General features: G+C 40.5%; 1 protein-coding gene across 5 annotated transcripts in view; it reads right to left on the bottom strand.

Moving 5' to 3' along the window:
• LOC141258722 (uncharacterized) overlaps positions 1–10,605 on the bottom strand; it is a 53,255-nt gene extending 42,650 nt beyond the window's left edge. For 3 of the 5 annotated variants that reach the window (XM_073673766.1, XM_073673769.1, XM_073673770.1), the window contains exons 1-2: positions 10,450–10,605; positions 9,730–9,864 (exon numbers count right to left, since the gene is read on the bottom strand). In XM_073673766.1, coding sequence (XP_073529867.1) covers positions 9,730–9,804 — 75 coding nt within the window. In that variant the 5' untranslated portion in view covers positions 9,805–9,864; positions 10,450–10,605. The other 2 variants (XM_073673768.1, XM_073673767.1) reach the window with 2 other exon arrangements.
• Between the last annotated feature and the right edge of the window lie 2,226 nt (positions 10,606–12,831).

The following is a 12,831-nucleotide window of genomic DNA, read 5'->3' as shown; positions in this document are numbered from 1 at the left end:
ACCTCTCCGCTCAACAGATAATAGAAATATAGAAGAGTTTACCTCTCCACTATGTAGATAATAGAAATATAGAAGAGTTTACCTCTCCACTCAGCAGATAATAGAAATATAGAAGAGTTTACCTCTCCGCTCAGAAAATAATAGAAATATAGAAGAGTTTACTTCTCCACTCAGCAGATAATGACAGAAATATAGAAGAGTTTACCTCTCCACTCAGCAGATAATAGAAATATAGAAGAGTTTACCTCTCTGCTCAGCAGATAATAGAAATATAGAAGAGTTTACCTCTCCACTCAGCAGATAATAGAAAAATAGAAGAGTTTACCTCTCCACTCAGCAGATAATAGAAATATAGAAGAGTTTACTTCTCCACTCAGCAGATAATGACAGAAATATAGAAGAGTTTACCTCTCCACTCAGCAGATAATAGAAATATAGAAGAGTTTACCTCTCTGCTCAGCAGATAATAGAAATATAGAAGAGTTTACCTCTCCACTCAGCAGATAATAGAAATATAGAAGAGTTTACCTCTCCACTCAGCAGATAATAATAGAAATATAGAAGAGTTTACCTCTCCGGTCAGCAGATAATAGAAATATAGAAGAGTTTACCTCTCCACTATGTAGATAATAGAAATATAGAAGAGTTTACCTCTCCGCTCAGCAGATAATAGAAATATAGAAGAGTTTACCTCTCCGCTCAGAAAATAATAGAAATATAGAAGAGTTTACTTCTCCACTCAGCAGATAATGACAGAAATATAGAAGAGTTTACCTCTCCACTCAGCAGATAATAGAAATATAGAAGAGTTTACCTCTCTGCTCAGCAGATAATAGAAATATAGAAGAGTTTACCTCTCCACTATGTAGATAATAGAAATATAGAAGAGTTTACCTCTCCACTCAGCAGATAATGATAGAAATATAGAAGTTTACCTCTCAACTCAGTAGATAATGATAGAAATATAGAAGAGTTTACCTCTCCACTCAGCAGATAATAGAAATATAGAAGAGTTTACCTCTCCACTCAGCAGATAATAGAAATATAGAAGAGTTTACCTCTCCACTCAGCAGATAATAGAAATATAGAAGAGTTTACCTCTCCACTCAGCAGATAATAGAAATATAGAAGAGTTTACCTCTCCACTCAGCAGATAATAGAAATATAGAAGAGTTTACCTCTTCACTCAGCAGATAATAGAAATACAGAAGAGTTTACCTCTCCACTCAGCAGATAATAGAAATATAGAAGAGTTTACCTCTCCACTCAGCAGATAATGATAGAAATCTAGAAGAGTTTACCTCTCCACTCAGCAGATAATAGAAATATAGAAGAGTTTACCTCTCCACTCAGCAGATAATAGAAATATAGAAGAGTTTACCTCTCCACTCAGCAGATAATAGAAATATAGAAGAGTTTACCTCTCCACTCAGCAGATAATAGAAATATAGAAGAGTTTACCTCTCCACTCAGCAGATAATAGAAATATAGAAGAGTTTACCTCTCCGCTCAGCAGATAATAGAAATATAGAAGAGTTTACCTCTCCGCTCAGCAGATAATAGAAATATAGAAGAGTTTACCTCTCCGCTCAGCAGATAATAGAAATATACAAGAGTTTACCTCTCCACTCAGCAGATAATGATAGAAATATAGAAGAGTTTACCTCTCCACTCAGCAGATAATGATAGAAATATAGAAGAGTTTACCTCTCCACTCAGTAGATAATGATAGAAATATAGAAGAGTTTACCTCTCCGCTCAGAAAATAATAGAAATATAGAAGAGTTTACCTCTCCGCTCAACAGATAATAGAAATATAGAAGAGTTTACCTCTCCACTATGTAGATAATAGAAATATAGAAGAGTTTACCTCTCCGCTCAGCAGATAATAGAAATATAGAAGAGTTTACCTCTCCGCTCAGAAAATAATAGAAATATAGAAGAGTTTACTTCTCCACTCAGCAGATAATGACAGAAATATAGAAGAGTTTACCTCTCCACTCAGCAGATAATAGAAATATAGAAGAGTTTACCTCTCTGCTCAGCAGATAATAGAAATATAGAAGAGTTTACCTCTCCACTCAGCAGATAATAGAAATATAGAAGAGTTTACCTCTCCACTCAGCAGATAATAGAAATATAGAAGAGTTTACCTCTCCACTATGTAGATAATAGAAATATAGAAGAGTTTACCTCTCCACTCAGCAGATAATGATAGAAATATAGAAGTTTACCTCTCCACTCAGTAGATAATGATAGAAATATAGAAGAGTTTACCTCTCCACTCAGCAGATAATAGAAATATAGAAGAGTTTACCTCTCCGCTCAGCAGATAATAGAAATATAGAAGAGTTTACCTCTCCACTCAGCAGATAATAATAGAAATATAGAAGAGTTTACCTCTCCACTCAGCAGATAATAATAGAAATATAGAAGAGTTTACCTCTCCACTCAGCAGATAATAGAAATATAGAAGAGTTTAACTCTCCACTCAGCAGATAATAGAAATATAGAAGAGTTTACCTCTCCGCTCAGCATATAATAGAAATATAGAAGAGCTTACCTCTCCGCTCAGCATATAATAGAAATATAGAAGAGTTTACCTCTCCTCTCAGCAGATAATAGAAATATAGAAGAGTTTACCTCTCTGCTTAGCAGATAATAATAGAAATATAGAAGAGTTTACCTCTCCACTCAGCAGATAATAGAAATATAGAAGAGTTTACCGCTCCACTCAGCAGATAATGATAGAAATAAAGAAGAGTTTACTTCTCCACTCTGCAGATAGTGATAGAAATATAGAAGAGTTTACCTCTCCACTCAGCAGATAATAGAAATATAGAAGAGATTACCTCTCCACTCAGCAGATAATAGAAATATAGAAGAGATTACCTCTCCACTCAGCAGATAATAGATATATAGAAGAGTTTACCTCTCCACTCAGCAGATAATAGAAATATAGAAGAGTTTACCTCTCCACTCTGCAGATAATAGAAATATAGAAGAGTTTACCTCTCCGCTCAGCAGATAATAGAAATATAGAAGAGATTACCTCTCCACTCTGCAGATAATAGAAATATAGAAGAGTTTACTTCTCCACTCTGCAGATAGTGATAGAAATAAAGAAGAGTTTACTTCTCCGCTCAGCAGATAATAGAAATATAGAAGAGTTTACCTCTCCGCTCAGCAGATAATGATGGAAATATAGAAGAGTTTACCTCTCCACTCAGCAGATAATGATAGAAATATAGAAGAGTTTACCTCTCCGCTCAGCAGATAATAATAGAAATATAGAAGAGTTTACCTCTCCACTCAGCAGATAATAATAGAAATATAGAAGAGTTTACCTCTCCACTCAGCAGATAATAGAAATATAGAAGAGTTTAACCTCTCCACTCAGCAGATAATAGAAATATAGAAGAGTTTACCTCTCCACTCAGCAGATAATAGAACTATAGAAGAGTTTACCTCTCCACTCAGCAGATAATAGAAATATAGAAGAGTTTAACCTCTCCACTCAGCAGATAATAGAAATATAGAAGAGTTTACCTCTCCGCTCAGCAGATAATAGAAATATAGAAGAGTTTACCTCTCCACTCAGCAGATAATAGAAATATAGAAGAGTTCACCTCTCCGCTCAGCAGATAATAGAAATATAGAAGAGTTTACCTCTCCACTCAGCAGATAATAGAAATATAGAAGAGTTTACCTCTCCACTCAGCAGATAATAGAAATATAGAAGAGTTTACCTCTCCACTCAGCAGATGGTAGAAATATAGAAGAGTTTACCTCTCCACTCAGCAAATAATAGAAATATAGAAGAGTTTAACTCTCCACTCAGCAGATAATGATAGAAATATAGAAGAGTTTACCTCTCCACTCAGCAGATAATAGAAATATAGAAGAGTTTACCTCTCCACTCAGCAGATAATAGAAATATAGAAGAGTTTACCTCTCCTCTCAGCAGATAATAGAAATATAGAAGAGTTTAACTCTCCACTCAGCAGATAATGATAGAAATATAGAAGAGTTTACCTCTCCACTCAGCAGATAATGATAGAAATGTAGAATAGTTTACCTCTCCACTCAGCAAATAATAGAAATATAGAAGAGTTTAACTCTCCACTCAGCAGATAATGATAGAAATATAGAAGAGTTTACCTCTCCACTCAGCAGATAATAGAAATATAGAAGAGTTTACCTCTCCACTCAGCAGATAATAGAAATATAGAAGAGTTTACCGCTCCACTCAGCAGATAATGATAGAAATAAAGAAGAGTTTACCTCTCCTCTCAGCAGATAATAGAAATATAGAAGAGTTTACCTCTCCACTCAGCAGATTATGAAAGAAATATAGAAGAGTTTACCTCTCCACTCAGCAGATAATGATAGAAATATAGAAGAGTTTACCTCTCCACTCAGCAGATAATGATAGAAATATAGAAGAGTTTACCTCTTCACTCAGCAGATAATAGAAATATAGAAGAGTTTAACCTCTCCACTCAGCAGATAATAGAAATATAGAAGAGTTTACCTCTCCACTCAGCAGATAATAGAACTATAGAAGAGTTTACCTCTCCACTCAGCAGATAATAGAAATATAGAAGAGTTTAACCTCTCCACTCAGCAGATAATAGAAATATAGAAGAGTTTAACCTCTCCACTCAGCAGATAATAGAAATATAGAAGAGTTTACCTCTCCGCTCAGCAGATAATAGAAATATAGAAGAGTTTACCTCTCCACTCAGCAGATAACAGAAATATAGAAGAGTTCACCTCTCCGCTCAGCAGATAATAGAAATATAGAAGAGTTTACCTCTCCACTCAGCAGATAATAGAAATATAGAAGAGTTTACCTCTCCACTCAGCAGATAATAGAAATATAGAAGAGTTTACCTCTCCACTCAGCAGATGGTAGAAATATAGAAGAGTTTACCTCTCCACTCAGCAAATAATAGAAATATAGAAGAGTTTAACTCTCCACTCAGCAGATAATGATAGAAATATAGAAGAGTTTACCTCTCCACTCAGCAGATAATAGAAATATAGAAGAGTTTACCTCTCCACTCAGCAGATAATAGAAATATAGAAGAGTTTACCTCTCCTCTCAGCAGATAATAGAAATATAGAAGAGTTTAACTCTCCACTCAGCAGATAATGATAGAAATATAGAAGAGTTTACCTCTCCACTCAGCAGATAATGATAGAAATGTAGAATAGTTTACCTCTCCACTCAGCAAATAATAGAAATATAGAAGAGTTTAACTCTCCACTCAGCAGATAATGATAGAAATATAGAAGAGTTTACCTCTCCACTCAGCAGATAATAGAAATATAGAAGAGTTTACCTCTCCACTCAGCAGATAATAGAAATATAGAAGAGTTTACCTCTCCTCTCAGCAGATAATAGAAATATAGAAGAGTTTACCTCTCCACTCAGCAGATTATGAAAGAAATATAGAAGAGTTTACCTCTCCACTCAGCAGATAATGATAGAAATATAGAAGAGTTTACCTCTCCACTCAGCAGATAATGATAGAAATATAGAAGAGTTTACCTCTTCACTCAGCAGATAATAGAAATATAGAAGAGTTTAACCTCTCCACTCAGCAGATAATAGAAATATAGAAGAGTTTACCTCTCCACTCAGCAGATAATAGAACTATAGAAGAGTTTACCTCTCCACTCAGCAGATAATAGAAATATAGAAGAGTTTAACCTCTCCACTCAGCAGATAATAGAAATATAGAAGAGTTTACCTCTCCGCTCAGCAGATAATAGAAATATAGAAGAGTTTACCTCTCCGCTCAGCAGATAACAGAAATATAGAAGAGTTCACCTCTCCGCTCAGCAGATAATAGAAATATAGAAGAGTTTACCTCTACACTCAGCAGATAATAGAAATATAGAAGAGTTTACCTCTCCACTCAGCAAATAATAGAAATATAGAAGAGTTTAACTCTCCACTCAGCAGATGATAGAAATATAGAAGAGTTTACCTCTCCACTCAGCAGATAATAGAAATATAGAAGAGTTTACCTCTCCACTCAGCAGATAATAGAAATATAGAAGAGTTTACCTCTCCTCTCAGCAGATAATAGAAATATAGAAGAGTTTAACTCTCCACTCAGCAGATAATGATAGAAATATAGAAGAGTTTACCTCTCCACTCAGCAGATAATAGAAATATAGAAGAGTTTACCTCTCCACTCAGCAGATAATAGAAATATAGAAGAGTTTAACTCTCCACTCAGCAGATAATGATAGAAATATAGAAGAGTTTACCTCTCCACTCAGCAGATGGTAGAAATATAGAAGAGTTTACCTCTCCTCTCAGCAGATAATAGAAATATAGAAGAGTTTAACTCTCCACTCAGCAGATAATGATAGAAATATAGAAGAGTTTACCTCTCCACTCAGCAGATAATAGAAATATAGAAGAGTTTACCTCTCCACTCAGCAGATAATAGAAATATAGAAGAGTTTACCTCTCCACTCAGCAGATAATAGAAATATAGAAGAGTTTACCTCTCCACTCAGCAGATAATAGAAATATAGAAGAGTTTACCTCTCCACTCAGCAGATAATAGAAATATAGAAGAGTTTACCTCTACACTCAGCAGATAATAGAAATATAGAAGAGTTTACCTCTCCGCTCAGCAGATAATAGAAATATAGAAGAGTTTTCCTCTCCACTCAGCAGATAATAGAAATATAGAAGAGTTCACCTCTCCGCTCAGCAGATAATAGAAATATAGAAGAGTTTACCTTTCCACTCAGCAGATAATAGAAATATAGAAGAGTTTACCTTTCCACTCAGCAGATAATAGAAATATAGAAGAGTTTACCTTTCCACTCAGCAGATAATAGAAATATAGAAGAGTTTACCTCTTCACTCAGCAGATAATAGAAATATAGAAGAGTTTACCTCTCCACTCAGCAGATAATAGAAATATAGAAGAGTTTACCTCTCCACTCAGCAGATAATAGAAATATAGAAGAGTTTACCTCTCCACTCAGCAGATAATAGAAATATAGAAGAGTTTACCTCTCCTCTCAGCAGATAATAGAAATATAGAAGAGTTTAACTCTCCACTCAGCAGATAATGATAGAAATATAGAAGAGTTTACCTCTCCACTCAGCAGATGGTAGAAATATAGAAGAGTTTAACTCTCCACTCAGCAGATAATGATAGAAATATAGAAGAGTTTACCTCTCCTCTCAGCAGATAATAGAAATATAGAAGAGTTTAACTCTCCACTCAGCAGATAATGATAGAAATATAGAAGAGTTTACCTCTCCACTCAGCAGATAATAGAAATATAGAAGAGTTTACCTCTCCTCTCAGCAGATAATAGAAATATAGAAGAGTTTAACTCTCCACTCAGCAGATAATGATAGAAATATAGAAGAGTTTACCTCTCCACTCACCAGATAATAGAAATATAGAAGAGTTTACCTCTCCACTCAGCAGATTATGAAAGAAATATAGAAGAGTTTACCTCTCCACTCAGCAGATAATGATAGAAATATAGAAGAGTTTACCTCTTCACTCAGCAGATAATGATAGAAATATAGAAGAGTTTATCTCTCCACTCAGCAGATAATAGAAATATAGAAGAGTTTACATTTCCGCTCAGCAGATAATATAAATATAGAAGAGTTTACCTCTCTACTCAGCAGATAATAGAAATATAGAAGAGTTTACCTCTCCACTCAGCAGATAATAGAAATATAGAAGAGTTTAACCTCTCCACTCAGCAGATAATAGAAATATAGAAGAGTTTACCTCTCCACTCAGCAGATAATAGAAATATAGAAGAGTTTAACCTCTCCACTCAGCAGATAATAGAAATATAGAAGAGTTTACCTCTCCGCTCAGCAGATAATAGAAATATAGAAGAGTTTACCTCTCCACTCAGCAGATAATAGAAATATAGAAGAGTTCACCTCTCCGCTCAGCAGATAATAGAAATATAGAAGAGTTTACCTCTCCACTCAGCAGATAATAGAAATATAGAAGTTTACCTCTCCACTCAGCAGATAATAGAAATATAGAAGAGTTTACCTCTCCACTCAGCAGATGGTAGAAACATAGAAGAGTTTACCTCTCCACTCAGCAAATAATAGAAATATAGAAGAGTTTACCTCTCCACTCAGCAGATGGTAGAAATATAGAAGAGTTTACCTCTCCACTCAGCAAATAATAGAAATATAGAAGAGTTTAACTCTCCACTCAGCAGATAATGATAGAAATATAGAAGAGTTTACCTCTCCACTCAGCAGATAATAGAAATATAGAAGAGTTTAACTCTCCACTCAGCAGATAATGATAGAAATATAGAAGAGTTTACCTCTCCACTCAGCAGATAATAGAAATATAGAAGAGTTTACCTCTCCTCTCAGCAGATAATAGAAATATAGAAGAGTTTAACTCTCCACTCAGCAGATAATGATAGAAATATAGAAGAGTTTACCTCTCCACTCAGCAGATAATAGAAATATAGAAGAGTTTACCTCTCCACTCAGCAGATAATGATAGAAATGTAGAATAGTTTACCTCTCCACTCAGCAAATAATAGAAATATAGAAGAGTTTAACTCTCCACTCAGCAGATAATGATAGAAATATAGAAGAGTTTACCTCTCCACTCAGCAGATGGTAGAAATATAGAAGAGTTTACCTCTCCACTCAGCAGATAATAGAAATATAGAAGAGTTTACCTCTCCACTCAGCAGATAATAGAAATATAGAAGAGTTTAACTCTCCACTCAGCAGATAATGATAGAAATATAGAAGAGTTTACCTCTCCACTCACCAGATAATAGAAATATAGAAGAGTTTACCTCTCCACTCAGCAGATTATGAAAGAAATATAGAAGAGTTTACCTCTCCACTCAGCAGATAATGATAGAAATATAGAAGAGTTTACCTCTCCACTCAGCAGATAATGATAGAAATATAGAAGAGTTTACCTCTCCACTCAGCAGATAATGATAGAAATATAGAAGAGTTTATCTCTCCACTCAGCAGATAATAGAAATATAGAAGAGTTTACATTTCCGCTCAGCAGATAATATAAATATAGAAGAGTTTACCTCTCCACTCAGCAGATAATAGAAATATAGAAGAGTTTAACTCTCCACTCAGCAGATAATGATAGAAATATAGAAGAGTTTACCTCTCCACTCACCAGATAATAGAAATATAGAAGAGTTTACCTCTCCACTCAGCAGATTATGAAAGAAATATAGAAGAGTTTACCTCTTCACTCAGCAGATAATGATAGAAATATAGAAGAGTTTACCTCTCCACTCAGCAGATAATAGAAATATAGAAGAGTTTACCTCTGCACTCAGCAGATAATGATAGAAATATAGAAGAGTTTACCTCTCCACTCAGCAGATAATAGAAATATAGAAGAGTTTACCTCTCCACTCAGCAGATTATGAAAGAAATATAGAAGAGTTTACCTCTCCACTCAGCAGATAATGATAGAAATATAGAAGAGTTTACCTCTCCACTCAGTAGATAATGATAGAAATATAGAAGAGTTTACCTCTCCACTCAGCAGATAATAGAAATATAGAAGAGTTTACCTCTCCACTCAGCAGATTATGAAAGAAATATAGAAGAGTTTACCTCTCCACTCAGCAGATTATGAAAGAAATATAGAAGAGTTTACCTCTCCACTCAGCAGATAATGATAGAAATATAGAAGAGTTTACCTCTCCGCTCAGCAGGGAGATGATCTCTAAGGTGAGGTCGGTTATTCTTCTCTTCGTCCATGTTTGCTTCGTCATTCGGGGTAAATCTGGGTGGTGTGAAGGTCTCTGGTCTTCGGGGTCTTTATGATCGGGGGGCTGTAATCACAGGGACATCATCGTTAGTCACATCCGGAGCTGAACTCGTAGTGCAGTGACATTACAGATTATTAATAGGTATTTTACACCGGGGCATCAGGTTTCCTCCGGTTAGCGCTCAGCTTGCGCTCTCTTACAGTCTCTCAGTTTCTTCCGGCCTCATGAATATAGGGGGTCGGTGAAGACGGTTAGGGGTCTCTAATATGACGGCACAGAGCAGGATTCCCACCTGTGTAACCAGTAAAGTCTTCCCCTGTCTGCGCTCGGCCTGGTCACAGCCCTCAGTGAGTCTTCTGGAGGAGCTGTCCACTTGGAGGCGCTATTTCTCCTCCTCAGGGGGGATCCGTGTAGTATATACTTTCCCCTCCGTATATGACGGCAGCAGTGACACACACGCAGGTGACACGGAGGCTCCTGACAGTGTGCGGACCGCGGGGAGGACTCAGACGTCTGCGGTCACAGAGGGGACACAGAGACTGCAGGGAGTGAGCAGAACACCGGCGGACACTGTGTGACTGAGGAAGAGGAAGCCATGACTGCAGCAGACTGTGTGTGAGAGCCGAGTCCTGGCTGCTGTCACCTCACCTGATACCGCAGCCGTGTGAACGCGTCCTGTGCGCAGGGCTGACACCAGAGACAACAGCTGCACCCACTGCACGGCGAGACTGCAGGACCTGTGATGACGTCAGCGCCATGTGATCAGGGGCGGGGCTCTGTGGATCAGTGGTGGTGATGGAGCTGTGAAGACGTCAGCGCCATGTGATCAGGGGCGGAGCTCTGTGGTCAGTGGTGGTGTTGGACCTGTGATGACGTCAGCACCATGTGATCAGGGGGCGGGCTCTGTGGTCAGTGGTGATGGACATGTGATGACGTCAGCGCCATGTGATCGGGGGCGGGGCTCAGTGGTGGTGTTGGACCTGTGATGACGTCGGCGCCATGTGATCAGGGGCGGGGCTCTGTGGATCAGTGATGGTGATGGAGCTGTGATGAGGTCAGCGCGTTCTCCCCCTCCCCCGGTGACAGTGCAGCGCCCCCTGGTGTCCTGTCCTCAGCTGTGCGCTGTACTGGTGCTGGGCAGTCCGGCTCTTCTTGCAGATAGTGTTGGTTGTCCCTCCAGTCCTCTGCCCCATTATCCACCATTATACCCTGTACAGGCGTCTAGTGCAGCATTACACACCGCTCTTTAGCACTGCCCTTTTCTCAGAGTGTCAGCTCCTGTGATCAGGACTCCCCCCTCCTCGGTGTTATCTTCTGATATTTCTACATTTGCCGATGCTGTGACATCTGCCGGTGCTGTGACATCTGCCGGAGCTGTGACATCTGCCGCTGCTGTGACATCTGCCGGAGCTGTGACATCTGCCGGAGCTGTGACATCTGCCGTTGCTGTGACATCTGCCGGAGCTGTGACATCTGCCGCTGCATCTGCCGGTGCTGTGACATCTGCCGCTGCTGTGACATCTGCCGGTGCTGTGACATCTGCCGCTGCCGTGACATCTGCCGCTGCCGTGACATCTGCCGGTGCTGTGACATCTGCCGTTGCTGTGACATCTGCCGGATCTGTGACATCTGCCGGAGCTGTGACATCTGCCGCTGCTGTGACATCTGCCGCTGCTGTGACATCTGCCGGAGCTGTGACATCTGCCGGTGCTGTGACATCTGCCGGAGCTGTGACATCTGCCGGAGCTGTGACATCTTCCGCTGCTGTGACATCTGCCGGAGCTGTGACATCTGCCGGTGCTGTGACATCTGCCGCTGCTGTGACATCTGCCGGAGCTGTGACATCTGCCGGAGCTGTGACATCTGCCGCTGCTGTGACATCTGCCGGAGCTGTGACATCTGCCGGTGCTGTGACATCTGCCGGAGCTGTGACATCTGCCGGAGCTGTGACATCTTCCGCTGCTGTGACATCTGCCGGAGCTGTGACATCTGCCGGTGCTGTGACATCTGCCGCTGCTGTGACATCTGCCGCTGCTGTGACATCTGCCGGTGCTGTGACATCTGCCGCTGCTGTGACATCTGCCGGAGCTGTGACATCTGCCGCTGCTGTGACATCTGCCGGAGCTGTGACATCTGCCGGCGCTGTGACATCTGCCGGAGCTGTGACATCTGCCGGTGCTGTGACATCTGTCGGTGCTGTGACATCTGCCGCTGCTGTGACATCTGCCGGAGCTGTGACATCTGCCGCTGCTGTGACATCTGCCGGAGCTGTGACATCTGCCGGTGCTGTGACATCTGCCGGTGCTGTGACATCTGCCGGAGCTGTGACATCTGCCGGTGCTGTGACATCTGCCGGAGCTGTGACATCTGCCGGAGCTGTGACATCTGCCGGTGCTGTGACATCTGCCGGAGCTGTGACATCTGCCAGTGCTGTGACATCTGCCGGAGCTGTGACATCTGCCGCTGCTGTGACATCTGCCGGAGCTGTGACATCTGCCGCTGCTGTGACATCTGCCGGAGCTGTGACATCTGCCGGTGCTGTGACATCTGCCGGAGCTGTGACATCTGCTGGTGCTGTGACATCTGCCGGTGCTGTGACATCTGCCGCTACTGTGACATCTGCCGCTGCTGTGACATCTGCCGGTGCTGTGACATCTGCCGATGCTGTGACATCTGCGCTGCTGTGACATCTGCCGGTGCTGTGACATCTGCGCTGCTGTGACATCTGCTGCTGCTGTGACATCTGCTGCTGCTGTGACATCTGCCGGTGCTGTGACATCTTCGCTGCTGTGACATCTGCCGGTGCTGTGACATCTGCCGCTGCTGTGACATCTGCCGGTGCTGTGACATCTTCGCTGCTGTGACATCTGCCGGAGCTGTGACATCTGCCGATGCTGTGACATCTGCCGGAGCTGTGACATCTGCCGATGCTGTGACATCTGCCGGTGCTGTGACATCTGCCGGAGCTGTGACATCTGCCGGAGCTGTGACATCTGCCGGAGCTGTGACATCTGCCGGAGCTGTGACATC

This window comes from Phyllobates terribilis, unplaced genomic scaffold, assembly GCF_046119375.1.
Source record: "Phyllobates terribilis strain yellow unplaced genomic scaffold, ASM4611937v1 Scaffold_3__8_contigs__length_932513732, whole genome shotgun sequence".
In the NCBI taxonomy this organism is placed as follows: domain Eukaryota; kingdom Metazoa; phylum Chordata; class Amphibia; order Anura; family Dendrobatidae; genus Phyllobates; species Phyllobates terribilis.
This window is presented reverse-complemented; position numbering and strand designations above follow the sequence as displayed.